Source organism: Polypterus senegalus, chromosome 1 (genome assembly GCF_016835505.1).
Source record: "Polypterus senegalus isolate Bchr_013 chromosome 1, ASM1683550v1, whole genome shotgun sequence".
NCBI lineage: Eukaryota > Metazoa > Chordata > Cladistia > Polypteriformes > Polypteridae > Polypterus > Polypterus senegalus.
In genome coordinates, this window is record NC_053154.1 from 100,243,644 (window position 1) to 100,265,344 (window position 21,701).

General features: G+C 37.9%; 1 protein-coding gene across 6 annotated transcripts in view; it reads left to right on the plus strand.

Moving 5' to 3' along the window:
- nr1h3 (nuclear receptor subfamily 1, group H, member 3) overlaps positions 1-21,093 on the plus strand; it is a 55,551-nt gene extending 34,458 nt beyond the window's left edge. For all 6 annotated transcript variants that reach the window (XM_039754118.1, XM_039754124.1, XM_039754122.1 and 3 more), the window contains 4 exons: positions 13,597-13,696; positions 13,836-13,949; positions 14,027-14,121; positions 18,747-21,093. In XM_039754118.1, the coding sequence (XP_039610052.1) occupies positions 13,597-13,696; positions 13,836-13,949; positions 14,027-14,121; positions 18,747-18,893 (456 nt within the window). In that variant the 3' untranslated portion in view covers positions 18,894-21,093. The remainder of the gene's footprint in view (positions 1-13,596; positions 13,697-13,835; positions 13,950-14,026; positions 14,122-18,746) is intronic.
- Positions 21,094-21,701: the final 608 nt, after the last annotated feature.

A 21,701-nucleotide genomic window follows, 5' to 3' on the forward strand; every position in this document is an offset into this window, starting at 1 on the left:
TCCAAACATTAAAAATTGTGCAAGTATGAGAGGGTGGAAAAGGGTGGTTATCATGAAGGTGCCACAGATAAAAGCTTCTCTATTTTGAAGTACTTCCTACATTGGTTCCATATTCTGAGTGAATGAAGCACAATTGCGTTGTTAGTATATTGACAATAAATTGTATTTACTGGGGCACAAAGCAAGGAATGTAAAGAAGTACTGCAGTATTTTATTTCTGTTGTGGGCCAAGCCTGTGTGTGTTCAGGTATTTGTGTAAATGTCCATTGGTTTTTATAGCTTGTATATTTGCCACCCAGTAATAGAACTGAAAGTTAGGTAGAGCCATGCAACCTTCTGCCTTATGTCTTTGTAGGGTCTCCCTTTGGATGCATAGATTTTTTAAATTCTGAATAAAGAAGGTTATGATTGAATCTAATTTCTTAAAAAATGATTTTTAATATATATGGTGATGCTTTGAAATGGAAAAAGAAGTTTAGGAAGGATAATCATCTTGACAGTGTTAATTCTCTCTGCTAAAGTGAGATGGAGGGTAGACCATCTATGCAAGTCTTGCTTAAGTTTTTCCATGCAGACAGCAAAAGTCTGTTGGAAAAAAACGCTTTATTATTTTGAAATTCTGCTAGTGCTGCTAGGAATGCAGCCACAGTATTTTGTGGATCGATATATATAGTAGCATATCATCTGGATCTAGTAATATTTTCTGTTCAAGTCCTTTCCTGATAATCCCCTTTGTATTTGTCTCTAAAATAATCATTTTGCTTGGATATAAACTGTACAGTTGACGTCAGCTAATAAAAGTGGGTTATGACACCAGCTACAAGATGAGTATGTGGGGCATAATGATTTATGCTCCATGATCAGAGGGGGTGGTCAGAGATAACAATAGCTTTGTACTTAGAAGATTTGATTTCGCACAAAAAAATATGTATAAAGAAATAATCAGTTCTTGAGTAACAGTGATGTACTAGTGAGAAGAAGGAATATGCTCTTGAGTTTAGATTTAGAAATCTCCAGTGGTCTATTACAAAACTGTGTACATGTTTTTGCAATGTTACGTAGTATCGCCCCTGTGACAGGGAGTCCTATCCAGATCCATATTTAAAGTGCAATTGAAGTTTTCTGGCCATTATAATTTTATGAGTGTTCACATAAGGGTTGGATGTAAATATGTTTTGAATGAAGCCCCTATCATCCACATTTGTTGTATAGATATTTGTCAAAATCACTTTACAATTAAATTACCCATGGCGATCATCTGATACTACAAATGAAATTGTTCTAAGTATAAGAATTCCCACACCTGTAGTTTTCTTTGTATAGCTGGAATGGAATATTTGGCCAGTCCAGTCTCTGTGCAGCCGAAACTGATCCTTGCTTAATAAGTGGGTCTCCTGTAAAAATCTTGGCATTTAGCCCTGTTAGATCAGAGAATACTTTCTTTCTCTTTAATTTGTAATTGAGACCTTTGATATTCCAGTTCACAAAGTTCACTGTTTGGTCATAGAGACATTACTTCTGAACTTTTGTTGACATTTTGTAGTCTTAATTAAGGTAGTACATTATTACATAAGATAACTTTTTGACCATAATTTCAAATTATCCCTGGATTTATTGCTATGAAGTCTATTGTTATGTTGACACTTAAATTTGTAATGGTTAAAATGACAGATTAGAAATCGCTTGCTCTATTCCCCCCTCCCCGCCTCCCCATTTTGCCTCCCCATGTGACGCTAGACCACACTTCACAAAGTCCTAGTCCTCTGACATACTTAGAAACAGAGCACATCCAAAACAAAACAAGAAACAGTGGTAGACAATACAGTACTATAAACCTAGAATATAATCTTAAACAGTCCTGAAAGAGTAAACCCAGGGAATGATGTTAAACAGTAGCCACGAATAAGCAGATAACTTTTGATAATACAGTACAATTATTTCATAACATTTTTAAAAATAGTATATAAATAAGGCACTGGATATGTATGTAATTCTTTAGATACACACTTAACTTTTTTGTGTTATTTAGTAAAGTTAAAAATAAATAAATTACATGAAAATGCCGTTATGACCAAAGTACTACCTGAGGGGTTTGCCTTATTGCCAACCCTGGATTTGACAATCTATATATATATATATATATATATATATAATTCACTAAGGCAAGACACCCATGGAAAACACGCCGGAAGGGGCGTGGATTCACTAAGCCGCCGACAAGTAAGACACCTATGGCGCATGCAGGAAGGAGTTACGCCCACCAACACCAAGAAGTAAGCAGTCTTTAAAAACCAAGTTTTCGGTTATGACGCACGACCGCGTGCACCATAACAAACTGTTTTACACGCTACATACAGCAATTCGCATCCGCGACAAACATGCGTCTTCTTAGATGCTCCTGCAGGAACACGGAAAGTCTACGTGAGTCACAGGTGCATCTGGACTGTGCAAAGACGACAACGACTCAAGTGACGAGTTGGTGGTGGGCACATGAGCGATGGCGGTCCACCAGTTTTCAGTCACAGATGATTGTGTATTGGTTCGTTCCGTGCATTGTTACAATGTTGCTTTTCTTGCTGATTTATTACATTACCGATTTTTCAATTGTTAATTTTCTCCCTGTGCTTAAAAATCATTAAAAAAACGGCCCGATTATGTGGCGTATGGTACGCCGCGGGTTGGCTAGTATTTTTTAATGCGTTAAACAAGCCACGTTAATCACAAAAATCAATGTGTTAACTTTCCCAGGCCTACTGGTAAGTTTTTAACTTTGGTGGGGCAAATTTTGAGTAGATGCGGCAAAATCTAAAGAGGATAGATTGGCATAAGCTTTTAAGTGGGGAGTCAGTCAACTAGCAGTGGAACAGGCTTAAAAACGTTTTACATATAATGCAGGACAGGTACATACCTAAATTTGAATTAGTAGGAAATTAAAAAAAAAAATCCTCAGCAGTGAGTTAATAAAGAGTTGAAGCTGCAAAGGAAAAAAACAGCTGTATAAGGCGTATAATACTAAACTCCAGTGTGAATTGTAGGGCTTATGAGAACATGAGTGTAACCATTAAGAAGGATTTTAGGGAGGCTAAAATGCAATTAGAAAGGAATATAGCAGAAAGGCCCTGTGTCTTCACACTTGGTTAAATGAATGCGTTCTGAGCAACCTATGCGTTTTTAAGTTGCATTTTGTAGTGGTGATTAACCCTTAAACTGCCACATACTTTGGGGGGTTAATTCACCCTTGGACGCCAAATACTGTTTTGCTGCACTTTTTAAGAAAACCTCACAATTCACCAAGAAAAAGTGAAATTTTAATGGAACGCTATTTTTCATGCAAAGAACATCACAATTACTGCAACACTGTTCATTTTACACTCTGCCAAAGAACTGTAAAAACTATAAAAAAAAAAACTACTACAAAAATCTTTTATTATATGTACAAGGTGCAACTGATGTCATGGATGAAATTCAGTAAATCACCGAGCCAACTACACTTGAACTGGCTGCACGCATTCACACAGAGGCCAATGCTGATGTTTGCAGGCTAGTCTAGTGCAGTGGCTGAATCCCAGGGACAGTGATGTTGATTTGCTAGGGGGCAGCAGTGGTCATAAGCTGACTGCTCAATGAATGTATGTCGCCGAATATACTGTGATCTGGCGTGCTGGCAAATTACTCTGAGAACCAACTACAGCTAGTTGCAGCGTTCAACGAATGTATGCCGCTGAATATACTCGGCTCCAACATGCTGGCGAATTGCACCGGGAAATAATTATTGCTGGCTGCAGCTTTCAACGAAAGTATGTTGCCGAATATACTCTTCTCTGGCGTAAGAATTGCATTGGGAACCGACTATAGCCAGTTGGGGGAAGTGTAAGGGTTAGTTGACTTCAATATGACGTTACATGCACATTCTTTTGACTCTGGTAAATGCCAGCCTGCAGCCCAGATTGAAGTTTTGTGTGTTTACCTTTGGGGGGCAGTTATTAGGCAGTCCAGAGTGTTTTTAACCCTTGGGGTTTGATGTTCATCCTTCATTGGATTCACAAAATACGGATCATTTGGCTTTATTAGACCTGAACATTGATCTCCTTGTGTTAAAAATCCTCCTGATAAGGCGTCGTAGGAAGAGTACTGGGTTCACACTTTTGACTGCATAGCATCTGTGTAATCTATGAGAAAAAAAGAAAATTAAAAGCTAGTACAAGACAATATTACATGCTTGTCAACCAATGTACGAGTCACTGTTAGCCCTGAACTGTGGCTACTTGTCACCTTGAAGAAGAAGAAGAACAACAACAACATTTATTTATATAGCACATTTTCATACAAAAAATGTAGCTCAAAGTGCTTTACATGATGAAGAAAAGTGAAAAAAAAGATAAAGTCAGAATTAAAATAAGACAACACTAAATAACACAGAGCAAAAGTAAGGGCCGATGGCCAGGGAGGACAGAAAAAAAATCTCCAGACGGCTGGAGAGAAAAAAATAAAATCTGCAGGTGTTCCAGACCATGTGATCACCCAGTCCCCTATGGGCATTCTACCTAACATAAATGAAACAGCCCTCTTTGTATTTAGGGTTCTCATGGAAGGACTAGATGATGATGGTCATGTGGACTTCTGGCTTTTAATCCATCAATGTAGGAACATCATGGTGCTTTGATTAGGTGGTGGTGGCGCAGGTCGCCACCACAGAAAACCAGGAAAAGAAACAGAAGAGAGAGTAGGGGTTAGTACGGATTAGTTATGATAATAAATTGAATATGCAGAGTATCAGGATTAAATTAAAATGAAGTTATGAGAAGGCCATGTTAAAATAATGAGTTTTTAGCAGTTTTTTTAAAGTGCTCCACTGTATTAGCCTGGTGAATTCCTATTGGCAGGCTATTCCAGATTTTAGGTGCATAACAGCAGAAGGCCGCCTCACCACTTTTTAGGGTTAGCTCTTGAAATTCTAAGCAGTACACTCATTTGAGGATCTAAGGTTACAATTTGGAATATAAGGTGTCAGACATTCCGATATATAAAATGGAGCGAGATTATTTAAGGCTTTGTAAACCATAAGCAGTATTTTAAAGTCAATTCTGAGTGACACAGGTAATCATTGTAGTGACATCAAAACTGAGGAAATGTGCTCGGATTTTCTTTTCCTAGTTAGGATTCTAGCAGCTGCATTCTGCACTAGTTGCAAATGGTTTATGTCTTTTTTGGGTAGCCCTGAGAGGAGTGTGTTACAGTAATCTAGTCGACTGAAAACAAAAGTGTGAACTAATTTCTCAGCATCTTTCAGTGATATAAGAGGTCTAAATATGCTATGTTTCTTAAGTGAAAAAATGCTGTCCTAGTGATCTGATTAATATGTGATTTAAAATTCAGGTTACAGTCAACAGTTACCCCTAAGTTCTTTACCTCCGTCTTGATTTTTAATCCTAATGCATCAAGTTTATTTCTAATAACCTCATTATATCCATTATTGCCAATCACTAAAATTTCTGTTTTCTCTTTATTTAGCTTGAGAAAATTACTATTCATCCATTTAGAAACACAAATAAGACATTGTGTTAGTGAAACAACAGAGTCGGGGTCATCAGGTGCTATTGATAAATACAGCTGCGTGTCATCAGCATAGCTGTGGTAAGTCACGTTATGCCCCGAGATAATCTGATTTAACGGAAGCATGTAGATTGAAAAGAGCAGCGGACCCAGGATAGAGCCTTGTGGAACACCATATAGGATATCATGTGTCTTTGAGTTGTAATTACCACAACTAACAAAGAATTTTCTCCCTGCCAAGTAGGATTCAAACCAATTTAAGACACTGCCAGAGAGGCCCACCCATTGACTAAGGTGATTTATAAGAATGTTGTGATCAGTGGTGTCAAATGTGGCACAAAGATCTAAAAGGATGAGAACAGATAAATGGCCTCTGTCGGCATTTACCCGCAAGTCATTTACTATTCTAAAAAGTGCAGTTTCTGTACTGTGATTTGTTCTAAAACCTGACTGAAATTTATCAAGAATAGCATGTTTATTGAGGTGGTCGTTTAGCTGCAAAATGACTGCCTTCGCTAGAATTTTACTTAAGAAAGGCAGGTTAGAAATGGGTCTAAAATTTTAAAAAGCAGATGGGTCAAGATTATTTTTCTTGAGTAGGGGTTTAACTACAGCAGTCTTAAGACAGCAAATATACAAACTGTACTCGTGTATGCAATTACCTACTGGCATTAATAATCCATAGTAGCTAAATTTACATTATTAGGACAAACCTACAGACTTTTTTGAATTCTCCATTATTATCATTATTATTTTGATGATAATGTATATACACATCTTCTTCTTCTTCTTTTGGCTTCTCCCGTTAGGGGTTGCTAAAGCTGACAATCTTGTTTCATATCTTCCTGTCCTCTACATCTTGCTCTGTCACACCCACCACCTGCATATCCTCTCTCACCACATCCATAAACCTCCTGTTAGGCCTTCCTCTTTTCCTCTTTCCTGGCAGCTCTGTCTTTAACATCCTTTTCCCAATATACCCAGTATCTCTGCACATGTCCAAACCAACTCAATCTTGCCTCTCTGACTTTGTCCCCCAACCATCCAACCTGAGCTGACCCTCTAATGTACTCATTTCTAATCCTGTCCATCCTCGTCACATCCAGTGCAAATCTTTGCATCTGTAACTCTGTCACCTCCAGCTCTGTCTCCTGCTTTCTGGTCAGTGCCACCGTCTCCAACCCATATAACATAGCTGGTCTCACTACAGTCCTGTAGACCTTCCCTTTCACTCTTTCTGATAACTGTCTGTCACAAATTACTCCTGACACTCTTCTCCACCCATTCCACCCTGCCTGCACTCTCTCTTTCTTTTTCACCTCTCTTCCACAATCCCCATTACTCTGTACTGTTGATCCCAAGTATTGTATATAAACTCCTCCACCTTTGGCAACTCTACTCCCTGCATCCTCACCATTCCAGTTACCTCCCTCTCATTTACACACATGTATTCTGTCTTGTTCCTACTGACCTTCATTCCTCTCCTCTCTAGAGCATATTTCCACCTCTCCAGGGTCTCCTCAACCTGCTCCCTACTCTTCCTACAGATCACAATGTCATCAACAAACATCATAATCCAAGTGGACTCTTGTGTAATCTCGTCTGTCAACCTGTTCATCACCGTTGCAAATAAGAAAGGACTCAGAATTGATCCCTGATGTAATCCCACCTTCACGTTGAATGCATCCGTCACTCCTACTGCAGACCTCACCACTGTCACACTTCCCTTGTACATATCCTGTACAACTCTTACGTACTTCTCTGCCTCTCCTGACTTCCTCAAACTATACCACAACTCCTCTCAGGGCACCCTGTCATATGCTTTCTCCAGGTCCACAAAAACATAATGCAACTCCTTCTAGCCTTTTTTATACTTCTCCATCAACACCCTCAGAGCAAACATTGCATCTGTGGTGCTTTTTCTTGGAATGAAAACATACTGCTGCTCACTAATCCTCACCTCCCTTCTTAATCTAGCTTCCACTACTCCTTCCCATACCTTCCTGCTATGGCTCATCAATTTTTCCCCCTTTAGTTACTACAACTCTGCATATCCCCTTTATTCTTAAAAAGTGACACCAGTACACTTCTTTTCCACTCCTCAGGCACCCTTTCACTTTCCAAGATTTCCAAGATTCCATTAAACAATCTGGTTAAAAACTCCACTGCCACCTCTCCTAAACATCTCCATTCTTCCACAGGTATGTCATCTGAAAAAACAGCCTTTCCATTCTCCATTCTCTTCATAGCTGTCCTTGCTAATCTGTTGCACTTAATTCACCATCTCCACATCATCCAACCTCTTCTGTCTCTCGTTCTCTTCATTCATCAGCCTCTCAAAGTACTCTTTCCATCTGCTGAACACACACTCCTTGCTTGTGAGTATGTTTCATTCTTTATCCTTTATTACCTTAACCTGCTGCACATCTTCCCCAGCTTGGACCCTTTGTTTAGCCAGTCGGTACAGGTCTTTTCTCTCTCGTTCGTGTCCAACCTCTCATACAACTCATCATGCACCTTTTCTTTAGCCTTTGCCACCTCTCCCTTCACCTTGCACCTTATCTCCTTGTACTCTTGTCTACTTTCTGCATCTCCCTGAGTATCCCACTTGTTCTTCTCCCTTCTCTTCCTCTGTATACTCTCCTTTACTTCCTCATTCCACCACCTGGTTTCTTTTTCCTCTTTCCTCTGTCCAATTGTCATGCCAAGCACTCTTCTTGCTGTCACCCTTACTACTTCTGCTGTAATTGCTCAACTGTCTAGTAACTCTTCACTGCCACCCAGTGCCTGTCTTACCTCCTCCCTAAACTCAACTTTGCAGTCTTCCTTTTTCAACTTTCACCATTTCATCATTGGCCTTACCCTCACTCTCTCCTACTCTTCTTGATCTCCAACGTCATCCTACAGACCACCATCCTATGTTGTCTAACTACACTTTCCCCTGCCACCACTTTGTAGTCTTTAGTTTCCTTCAGATTGACTGCAGATTGATCTGCATAGGATATAATCAATCTGTGTGCATCTTCCTCCACTCTTGTACATCACTCTGTTTCTCCCTCTTCTCATAATAAATATTCACCACAGCCATGCCCATCCTTTTCACAAAATCCACTATCATCTGATCTTCTTCCTTCCTCTCCTTGACACCATACCTAACCATCACCACCTCGTCTCCACTGTTTCCTTCATCAACATGTCCATTGAAATCCACTCCAATCACCACTTTCTGTCCCTTGGGTACACTGTTCATCACTTCATCCAACTCACTCCAGAAATCATCTTTCTCATCCATCACACACCCAACTTGCAGGGCATATGCACTAACAACATTCATTATCACACCTCCAATTTGCATTACTCTGTCTGACATTCTTTTCACTTCCAAAACACTCTTGACATACTGTTCCTTCAGAATAACTTCTACCCCATTTCTTCTTCTATCCACACCATGATAGAACAATTTGAATTCACCTCCAGTCCACCTGGCCTTGCTTCACTTCCATTTAGTCTCTTGCACGCACAATATATCAACCATTATTCTCTCCATCATATCAGCTAACTCTTTCCCTTTCCCAGTCTTACTGCCAACATTCAAAGTTACTACACTCAGTTGCACTCTCTTTATCTCTCTCCTCTTTCCTCCAGACACGTCTCCCTTCCTCCTCTTCTCCTTCTTTGGCAAACAGTAGCTCAATTTCTGCCAGCACCCTGTTGGCCAACAATACTGGTGGCAGTCATTGTTAACATGAGGCTCGACCGATCCAGTATGGAAATCTGTCTTCTTGCCCGCATGTTGATCTGGGAAAATTTTACAACGGATGCCCTTCCAGACGTATTCCTCTCCATTTATCTGGGTTTGGGACCGGCACGAAGAAACACACTAGTTTGTTCTTCCCCTGTTTCAGGGTTAGTACAATGAGAATGTTACTTTAAAATGAGTTCATTAAGAACATGGGGGCACAGTGGGAAACTTGTTAAGGGTAAATTTTGCACAAATATTAGTAAGTGTTTCCTTTACACAAAGAACCATAGGCAGGTGGAGAAAGCTACCAAGTAGTATGGTAGACAGTAAGTCTTTAGAGGCTTTCAAAACTAGACTTGATGTTATTTTAGAAGAATTAAGTGGATAGGAATGGCAAGCTTTGTTGGGCCAAAGGGCCAGAATGAAATTGATAGCGGACAGGTACTAAATGCAAATCATGCCAAGATGAGAAGAAATTCCTCAAAAATTCTAGTAAAAATGGAAGTCTGTTAGTTTGGGAAAAGGTGACAAAGAGATGTATAAAGCTTCTTGGTTCCACAAACACATTGTTCAAATGGAAAACATTTGGTAAATAGATGAGTCATAATACCAAAATCTTCCCAAGAGCAAGTTGAAAAAGTTTTCAATCAAGTCAGAAGAACCCTCTTGCATCATCAAATGTCACTATTCATAATTGTGCCATCTGAGAGACGCATGTGCAATTAATTCAATTTTTTCACATTAGAAAGGTAATAGCAATTGGCCATTTTTAAGAAGACGATGTGTCTACACTGTTACATTTGGATGACCGTTAAGACTTCTGTGGACAGATGAGTAAAAAGTATATTTTTTGAAAAATGTGTGCTTTTTAGATCTATTTTAAAAAACATCTGCTTTCCAAAGTAAGAAACACCAGCACTATGCTTTGCTGCATCTGAATCTAAACAATTTGATATACATTAGAGTACTATGCATTCTACTCAATATCAGAAGAATTTTAAAGAAAATTCTTCACCATCTGTCAATGAGGTGAAGCATACATTTTGCTACCTGGGTCATGCAACAAGTTACTGAACTAGAAAATATAAACAGGCTACATTACGATGAAGAAAAAATTGAGACTTTTGCATTTACTTAGTCTAAATTCAGACCTTTATCATCTTTAGATTTTGTGTTGGGTCTTGAAAAAAGTATCTAATGCATGAAAACCTACAAATGTTACTGAGCTAATGCATTGCTGCCATGTGGAATGGTCCAGTTCTTCTCCTTAACATTCTTTTACCCTTTGAAAAAAAAAAAAAAAACTGAAGGGTTGGTAGTTGCTTGAGTCACCCAAAGAGCAGGAAGCCATATGTGGTCTATGCATCTTAATATCCTACCCTGGACAGCTTCACCACTGACTTATACTTTTTGATGTTGGAGCAAGACTGTCCATTGATCCATGCTATAGAAATATAAATAAAAGCAAAATATAAAAAGAAAGTCATTAAAAGAAAGAGTTAGGGGATATCCAGCAAGAGGCTAATACAGATCTGCAGTAATTGTACCTAAATTGAATAACCTCCTTGATAATAGTAAAAGGGAGAGAAAAGTCTACTAGAAAGAATATTTGAGGCATTAAAGGTATATTAATAATAATAATTAATTACATTTATATGGTGTTGTTTTTTCTTGCTACTCAAAGTGATTAGACCGCAACCTGCTGGTCTTGCCAACACCTCTTCCAGCAACAGCCTAAGCTTTTCCTAGATGGTTTCCGATCCAAGTACTGGCTGGGCCCGAACATACTTAGCATGTAGTGAACGACCTGTTCTGAAGCACTTGTGGTATGGCTGCTGGTATTAGTAAATTTATTAGTAAAAAGAATGAACGATCCAAATGGCCAGTGACACAATTCCAAATCTGGTAAAGATATCCCACTCTTGGACTGGTCACAAATAAAAGATAAGTGTTTAATAGAGGGACTTTCATTACTCCGCATGAAACAGGATATTAAAGATCAGTCCAGTATCTAGCAGAAGGGGAGAGCGACAACATTACACTGATAAAACTAAAATGAGAAACCACATTCATTTTAATGGCTGCTAGTCTGGACCAAAATGACAAGGGGAGAGAGGTGCAGGAGGGAAGCAATTCTTTAACACCTTTAAAAATATGTTGATAATTTGAAGATATGGTACAGATATCAATACCAAAATATTTAATTGAAGGGAAAATGCATTTGTCTGCAAGGATAATTTAGGAGTAGAGCCGATTTAGACAAGTTAATCTCATAACTGGATATATTTTCAAAATAACTAAATAAGCTAAGTAAATGTGAGAGGGTCAGGGATGTGCATTCTCAAGAAAGACCAAAATGTCCACAGCATAAAAGAAAATGTTATATTGGGGAGCCACAGACCATGACAGGAAGAAGTAAATCTTGAAGGGCAATGGCTAAAGTTTCAAGAGCAAGATTAAAAAAGTAATGGAGAGAGTAAACAGCCTGGGGAAAGTGCATAAAGTTATAACCATATTAAGAAAACATTCATCGGAGCCCATTAAGTTTATAATCTCCCAGATAATTTTCCTATTAATCTGGTTGTAAGATTTTTCTGCATCAACTGAAAGAATAGCTGTTGGCTGAGACAAAGATGGAGCTACATCCAAAATATGAGGTAGATGCCTAATATTATCAGCTGTATAATGGAATCTAATAAAACCAGATTGACCAGGATGGACTAGCTCTAAAATAGCCTGTTGTAGATGTCTAGGTAATAGTTTTGCTAGCAATTTTGCATCTGAATTTCTCAATAAAATTGGGTGATAAATAGAACAATCAGCTAGATCTTTATCCTATTTTAAAATAAGTGTGATCATGGCAGAATTTATTCCAGGTTTCAGATTGGATGAGGAGGTAAGCAGAGTTTATCATTTGAAAGTATGGGGATGGCAGAGCTTCTTTTTTTTTTGACATAAAGCAATGGTTATCATTTAACTTTACCTTTTTTGGTTATCACATAACTTTTAATACGTTAATTGAACACTTGCATTACTTTATGTTTAATAATCTGATAACATGAACTGTAATGATACAGTACATAATTATGTAGAGTATGAGCCCTATAAGAGCAACATTATACACAGCAACAGTATATGAGAGACAAGGAAACAAGGAAACATAGTAAATCTTTATTTATTTATACTCTTCCTGCCTACTGTCTAAATATTTCATTTTGCTACCACAGAACAAATTTCAGTCCCACCCATCCCTCCACAGAGAACTAGAGATATCTGACCGACAAAACATGCTATGATTGGCAAGCCAGAAGCTTTAAGTAAAATTGTGCTGCATCTATACACTATATACTATACAATGTCTGTGCAATGCAAATACAATCCCAAAATATATTGTGTTGAGCTGACAACACAACATTGATAAAAGATACTGTAATAATTAAAAACATTAACTGTCAAAAGTTTATTTTTTAATTTGAGTATGTTTGTGTACATACTATGTGTTAATCCCAGTATCTTTGTAGTATTGGATACCAAAAAATCCAACTGCATGTCATTGTCTGTAGTTTTTTAAGTCCTACTTTGACACAGCAATATCAGCCAACATGACACAAAACACATTGCCAGTAAGTGTCTGAAATAATGCAGCCTCTTTTAAAATGTAGAACAGTAGTATGGTGAAATTACATTCTTCCTCTATACTGCATTATATGCAATAGTTTCAAATGTTGTAGACCACCTTCTACACATTTATTTACATCAGCGTTTTTTCCATTTTTGACAGTTATTGTTTAAAGTGGGGTGAATTAAAAATCAAAACAGATTAACGAAAAGCACTACAAAACCAATATGCACCACACATTAAGTGCATGGCCCCAAATAACCAATTTAGGGAAGAACAGACTACACAAAAAGGAATGCAACTTTACTGCCTTAAGTGTACATTACTTTTGTTATTATTTTATCTGGCAGTTGTCTGTTAGTTATACTAAGGTTCACAGAGCAGTATGCCTTTGTTGTGTTGGTGAGCATTTGTTTTGTTGAGGAGAGATAACAAGGCCAGCTTGGACAAATTTAAAATATTTTTGTTTAAAAAGTGTAATAGAAAACTTTCATAGTAATTTTATATTGGAGCCCAAAACTTCTGTTCATACAAGATACTTGTCATAAATGTCGATGGTTACTAAAACACAAAAAAAAAGTAAAAACTAAAAACATTAAATCTTAACAGTGCACTTCACATCACTTTTTTGGATTGACTAATTCTTGTTCTTAGCTCATTGTTCTGTTTTGCACTATTTTAGATTATGCTGCTCGAGACGTCTCGGAGGTATGATCCAGCTATTGACAGCATCACTTTTCTAAAGGACTTTAGTTACAATAAGGATGACTTTGCAAAAGCAGGTTGGTTTTCAGGTCTTTGCCCGGCATGACACATATAGTCTTTGAGGTGTTAGTTTTCTTTTGTCCTGCATGTACAAAGTAATTGATGTTCATTGCTCTGTGAGATGCATCTGATCCAGTTCCTTGTCCTAATCAATAGGGTTGCAGTTTGAATTCATCAATCCCATCTTTGAATTTTCCAAGGGAATGAAGGAGCTACACCTTGATGAAGCAGAGTATGCACTGCTCATTGCAATCAACATTTTTTCTGCAGGTAAGAAGCCTGGCTTAGACTTAAGAATGGTGTTACTAGATGTTTATATTATAGTGTTTCCCTTCCATTTTCCTCAGACAGACCAAATGTACAGGATCATGATTTGGTAGAGAGGCTACAGCAGCCATATGTGGATGCACTTCATGCCTATATTCGTATCAAGAGACCAAAAGTGAGTAGTTGTCAGCTAATTTCAACTACTTTTGGTAAACTTGTGCCAAGAATTATTTTCTCAATATGTAAAAGAGTAACTTCTGTATCATTTCACTAACCAATGTTTGTTCCTGTCAGATTTACAATTCTTGATCAGTCTGTGCCTTTCTATTTCTCTCAGCATGTTAAGCAGTAAGTTCTAACTTTTTGATGGCCAATTATTTTTTAGCATATAGCTTGTGTTCTTAAGTAAAGAATAATTTAAAGCACAATTAAATAAAATCCATCACCCCCAGTGGTTTAAGATGGTGGTCTGTGGGGTACCAGGAGAAATGAGTCATATATGCCTTGCAGCTCTCAAATATGCTCACTTCGATAAAGCAAAGGTTCTGACTTCTGAAAACAACCACATTTCAGAGAGATGTTTACGATAAAAAATAAAGTTGGAAATAACTTATTTTTAATAAATAACTCTTGGCACTGTCTTTCCCAGGGGAAAGATGCATGTTGACTTCACTGTGCCTAGCAACTATTCTGTATTGAGATTTTATGTAAACAGCATTATATTAGATAAACTTTATTAATTCAATATGGAAATTCAGATGCATACAGCAGCAGAAACACAAAAAACAAGGATACAGAATCATGGGATAGATAATACAGCCAATCAATCAATCAGTCGATTAAATAAATAAAATTAGTATCTGGTACATTGGGTGAAAGCATTGAATTGCCTGATAGAAGTTGGCAAAAAGACCCCCAGAGGTGCTTCTTAGTACACTGTGTTGGAATGAGTCTGTGGCTAAAAGTGCTCCAAGAGAGTTCCCCCATCCAATTTTGCCATTCTCCTGTTTTCCACAGCAGCTTTCTTTGTATATAGGGTTCGTTCTAAGATAAGTTTGTTATGATTGTATTATGGACTGATAGAACATTTCCAGCAGCTTGTTGCATACTTTGGACGACCGGAGTCTCCTTATGAAGTGTAGTCTGCTCCGGCCCTTCTTGTACAGTGCCACAGAGACTTTTGTCTTGCTGACATTGACTTGCAGGTTGTTGTCCCTGCACCACAAGATGAAGTCCTCCACAGCCTTCCTGTACTCTGACTCATCTCCATTATTAATGCAGCCCATGATGTAGTGTAAAGTGTTAAATATAGTGTAAATGAAGTTACATGGCTAATTAGGACCACTGTAACAGAATTAAAACACATGCCTGTAGATGTTCAGTACAACTGTGCCTTTCAGAAAAAATGGTTCTAAAATATGCATACCTGAGATGTGAAAATTATATAAAACAAATGTAGTGTCTATAGTTTCCGTTGACTTCTAAGTTGCAGCTTGTGGCACTTAGAAGGGAGCCGTGAAGTCTTAGCACTATCCATTTTTGTTTTTTGCTGGTAACTAAATCAGTAAATTAGCTAAATATAATGGAGGTTGTCTACTTCATCCTTCAGTTTTCATTTGCTTTTTCCTGTTTAATTTTGTGGGTAAGAAAATAGGCTGTTGTTGCTGAATATGTGTAAGTTTTTCAATGGAAACGGTACAAAATACCATTCTCTGCAGCAAATGTATTTGTCTGTTTTAGACATTCGGTTAGAATTTTCACATATGCAGCGACTTTGCACAGATGTCCCGAGCCTCACTATAATGGTAGTAAATTTTCCAATGTCTCACTTTGTGTCTTCAATTCTTTTACTCTCTAACTCCATCCCCGGCCCTCACCCCCAGTCTTCAATCTGTTGAAACTCCTCATTTTTGTATTCTGGTACATACAAATTAATTTTAGCAATGATGTGAATTGATTAATTTATCTTCATAATTGGATATATCTAAAGTATATAAGAAGAGCTTGTTTGTCTAAAGCTTTAGAAAAATGTAAAATTCACTGGAAAATGTAATGAGTACTCAAATCATTATCAAAAAATATGAACAGATCATTCAAAAAACGAGATGCATGTAACCATGCACTAGGGCAGTGTTTCCCAACCTCGGTCCTGGGGTCACACTGGCTGCAGGTTTTTGTTCCAACAAGCTTCTGTTTTTAATTGGACTCCTGGGCTAATTAAGTGACGTGTTATTTCCCAAGTTCTGTGTTTTGGGAATACAGGGAGTGCTCGGGTTACAACGTTTCGACATACAACGTTTCGAGTTTACAATGCACACTCCCATAAAAACTTAAAAAATTGAGACATGAGTGTTTTGGCTTATGCCATTAGCGTCGTACTTACAGACTACTTGGACAAACTAGTTAACGCAGCATATGAGTGAGGGAGTTGGCAAAGTAGTTTTGTTGCGTGTGGAGGAAGTGTTGCGTTTGTGTGGCTTTGTTTGGCGACTGTGGCTCTTATCATGGCTCCTAAATGAAAGTCAGAGTCTTTAGGTGGTAGTGCTTCGAAGAAGAGGAAAGCCATTACGAAGGAAGTGAAATTAGACATTGTAAAGAGATCAGAAGGAATAATGGTAAGGAATTTTTTTACACTCATTTTTTGTCATTTTTTATGTTACTACAGTACAGTGTTCAGTACAGTATATTTATGTCATTTTCCTTTTTCTGTGGCTTAGTTGTGTTTTTATGTTCTAGATTATGATTTTGCAAATGTGTTAGGATAGGTAAGTGACTTGGGCTAGGGTGTGTTTCGACAAAACACCAAGAAAATTCGGGATACATCACTGTTGTAGGAATGGAACTGTGTCGTAACCCGAGGACCCCCTATAATATAGAAATTAGAAAACTAAGTTTAGTTAAAATCTACAGTATATTGTGACAGATTAAAGGCTCTCTCGCTCCCTTGAACCCTCAGACACTACGTCAGACACCAGATAAAAGTCCAAATAATTAATTATTATAATAATAATGTGCACAAAGCACCCTCCACTCCCAAATACTCAATAAACAATACAATAATTCAATCCTCCACTCCCAGACGCTTAGCCACCCTGCCTCCTAACTCAGCTCATCTGTCTGGGATCTCCCACAGTCCTTTATAGTCCTTGACCCAGAAATGCTTCTGAGCTCTCAGTCCATGTGATTATCCATCACTTCTGGGTCAGGTAAAACTTCTTTTTCTTCAGCCCGGAAGTATATCATTTCTTCTGTTTCCACGATTGTGAATTACTTCCGGGCTATAAGGAAAGTATAAGTCCCTGGGCCTCCCTGCAGCATCCTCCAGTGGCCCCCATGGTATCCAGCAAGGCTGTGATGAAAAACTCCAAGTTCCATGATGCCCTGCTGGAATTCGGGGACCTTCCATGTTGCAGGGATGGCTCCATCTGGCGGTTTGGGGGTGTTGGCCGGGATACACAGCCGGCAATCCCTCACAATATATATAATATATACTAGGGTGCTGTGCCTGCTGGTTGCGTCGCTGCGCAAAACCCCCCTAGGGGCGCACTATAAGCCAGCCACTTTGTGTCTCTGCATCTGTGCCGAAGGGGGTGCTGAACGCACGCTAAGGAGATGCAGTTGAATCAGCTGCTGTGCTGCTACTGCCGAGCTCCTGGTTATGCCTGTCGCGCTGTACATCGATCTTGTAAAGGCCTGTGCAGCAGGTGCCATTTTGTTTCACTGCCTTATCTTGTGGGATGTTAAAGTGTTTCTGAGAAAATCACATATCGTCTCCTTCCAAGATTTTTTAATAATAGAGAAATATATATATTAAAATGTACCAAGCAGTTATATGGGAATAACTTTTTTTTTTTTTAACAGTATTTTCATCTTGATTTTCATTTTACTTTTCTAGGTGTTCTAATTGTTTAACTTAATCCATTATTTACTAATTAGTGGGTCTGATGCTAAAGTAGTTGCAGTCTTTGCTGATTTATTCAGTGTTGTTTGCCTGGGTGTCAGCTCTGCTCATTTTTAATTGTCATTAATAAGATACAATGAAGGGGAAAAACTGCACAGAGAAAGGGCAAAAGATAATGAAATCAACAAAAGAGAGTTAAGCATTTAAATCTATAGCAAAAGCAGAAATATTTCTAAATATTTTATAACTGTAAAAATCATGCTGCTGTGCTTTTCTGAATGTAGAATAAAAAAAATAATACCAGCTAATTAAATGAGATCAGTGTTATAAGGTATTGTCACTGATTAGGAATATGGTTGGAACAAAAACCTGCAGCCACAGTGTGCCCCCAGGAGCGAGGTTGGAAAACAATGCACTATAGGAGGTTCTCACCCTTGTATAGGCGAATAAAGTAAGAAGCTTGACATCTTTAAAAGTAGTGAATTCTGGCAAACACAAATTATGTTTTCTGTTTAAGCAATGTACGTAGGCAATGTTTCCATAAATATACCTTTACAAGATGTAGATAAATACATCCAATTCACGCCTGAGAATATTGTATGTATTTGGTAAGTTTTAAATTTATTTAATTGATTTTGTGGTGCCGTAGTGGACATGCTATTGCTGGGGACAATGAGAGATTTTTTTTTATTTAGAAAAACGTCTTCAGTTAATAATGCATGTTTCCAGGGGAAAATGTTTGCCTTGATTATGAAAAAAAAATCTTTCACTTAAAAGATACAAAGGTGATCCCTTTTAATAGAATTTAAATAACCTGAATGATGGATATGCACAGTCCTAACTATGTCTGTCTTCCTCTGGTGCTGCAACATAATAAGTCAGTTTTCTCCTGATTTCAGGACAGCCTGATGTTCCCCCGTATGTTGATGAAGCTGGTCAGTCTTCGCACTCTTAGCAGCGTCCACTCTGAACAGGTTTTTGCCCTACGGCTTCAGGACAAGAAGCTTCCACCTCTTTTATCTGAGATATGGGATGTCCATGAATGAAACTGTCATTCTTGTTGAACCATTGTCTAGTTGGACATGCTCTGAGATCAAGCAATCTTGGCTTCCCGAAAATGCCTTCAGCTGCTTACCTTTTTCAAGTGGAAGCTAAGCCTGATCATGCTCTTTGCAAATAAGACAACACGGTGGACTGCTGTACCTCTTGTGTAAAACCATCAACAGTATTAATAACTAAAGAAAATGCTTGCAGGAGGCTGTTTTAAATACAAACTGTTAATTGCACTTGAAATTGACAAAAGTGTCTCTTCTGACCAGAACTGCTAACAATTATAATTCCACGTCTTAATGTTGAGTGGGCCACTTGGATGGACATAATCTATTCTGAACATTTCAATTTACTTGTAGATAAAACCATTTTAAAAACAACCATTTTATTATGCCACCATGAAATACTTTGATTTCCTCTTTAAAATCAGGCAAAATTATTACTGTACACTTCAGATTTTCTTTTCAGATCATTCGGTGCTACTGTTGGAGTTTTTTTTGTTTATTTCCATTGGATCTTGCATCCATACTAGACCAACTATTGAAATTAGGCCAGTGAGTCCTCATTAAGTCCTCAGTGGCTTGGCCATAAAATATATAAAGCACTTATAGGACAAGTGGGTAGAAGGAGACCTGATGCATATCATACTGAAACAAACAGACTTCAATAAGGATTTAAAAAGGAACAATTAACATACCATAGTGTTTAGTGATTGTGTACTGATGCAGATTGACTGTTGTGCTTATATACTGTAACTGTGGTGTGACTGGTGAAATGCTCCCTGATTTCATTATCTCCACCAGCAGACAAAGAATATGGTCATATAATGTACAGGTCACCTCTCTCCTGGTATTCTGTTGATGAAGTCTGTTGAGCACACTAGGGCTGTGAAAATGGCAGGTTTTAAGCAGTTCATTTTGGGACCAAATGTACTGGGCTGTCCTGGAGTGATGAAGTATCAGCAGTTGACAGTTTATTGATTTCAAAATCAGCTGCAGCTTGACTTCAGATCCCAGCAGCTTTTTGAAATGAGCCTAATCCAATGCCATTGATTTTATTCTGCAAATTTTCACTTTTATGTTCTTCCTTTGGAAAAGATTACATTTTCAAAGAGTGCTTTCTCTCAGTATGTGAATACAGCATGATGTCAAATTAGCTGTGTGGCAGACTTGATGACAGCAAATAGAAACTTCTCTTTTAAAATATTTGTTTTTTTGTGATCACTCTGCCTTAAACTGATCATGTGTATACACCCTGTCGTCAAACCTAATCTGAGAGAGCACCGTGTTGTTCCCACACTTGACAATCAGCATCTACTTTCAGCCTTTACTGCATGCTCTTGCTCTTGCCTAATTATACCCATTTAATGCAATTTCATCATTAAAAAAATCGGGAGGAATTTGGCCTTTTTCCAAAACTACCAGAACAGATTTATCATTTTTAGATAACAACAGAATTGTATTTACTTTGCTTGTAATACTTGTCATTCACAGTGGGCGTATACTGGATATTTTAATTGCACTTTTGTCTGCTTGGTAATTTGCTGCTTTATAGTAAGAGTTTACCATTTGCTGTAACTGAAAGTGTAGAGACTAAAATGAACCCCTGATCTTGGCTGGCTGACCAAATCAAAACCAAAAATCTCTTAGCAACCAGTAAAATTAAAACATTGCGTTCTTTTACTATAATTTTTTTTTTCCTTGTCAGACTATTCAGAAAGAATACCTGCAGCCAAATAAGAACCACAGGCCTGAATTTAGCAACATATGAAGTAGGATTTACAAATCCATTTATCCATGTTATCAGCATAATGACAGAAAAAAATACCAGTAGCGAGTGGGTGGTGTATCATTAGTCCTTGTACAGACTGAAACCGTTTGAAAAACTGCAAGGTGATGATCACACCATTGTTCTTTAATGTTATGAAATGTGCTTTAACTTGTCATTAATTTTTATGTGCTTTAAATTCTGTTTTAAATCCACTGTTAAATATATCTATTTTTATATTATGTTTATGTTTAACACCTTCATGACTCTTTCTTTTCCACTTTTGTAATTTTGAAGATTCCTACAAATGTTATTGCCAAAACGTGTCACATTTTTTGTGAAACAAATTTTGATGCAATATTTCCTTTGCACAAAAAATAACTAATGTTTCTAATGGAAAAAGAAATATAAACAACAGAAATCTGTCAATTCTTCACTGTTTGCATTCCTTCAAGAGTAAAGCCTTGTATGGTGACAAGGATTATACAAGACGGGCACACAAATTTTAATCGTGCACCACGTTTGCCGGAGTTCTAAACATATTTGTTTATGCAAAGAGCCAACACACATTTGATATAATTTGTGACTAGTTTTTAAACCTGGATATTGTCCGTTGGAACGCCTAATGGGGAATTGGTAATCTTTCACCCGCAGTAGATCACTCGGTGTTCAATTTGGACGCCTTGTCTGAAAACGCGACAATATTGTCAAGACTGTGTTTTATAGGCTAGCGCGCCACCTTTTGTGAGGGGGTGAATGTGCAGCCCTTCCCAAACAAAATACCTTGTGTAAAGGTGGGACCTCTGTTAAGGCTGGTGAGGTTCTTTTAGTTACAGGTTTCTTTTGGTCAGTTGCCCACAGGTTTTTCTAGACCTGTCGCACCACACAGCCGGAGTTCAGGCGCTTACACGCCCCCTCCGTGACCCCAAATGACAAGCTGTGTTTTTTTTCAACTGTAGGGAGCTAACCATCATGGGATAGAAGTAGATTGTTAAAAATATAACGTTCCGATACTGTTCTGTAGATCAATTACAAAA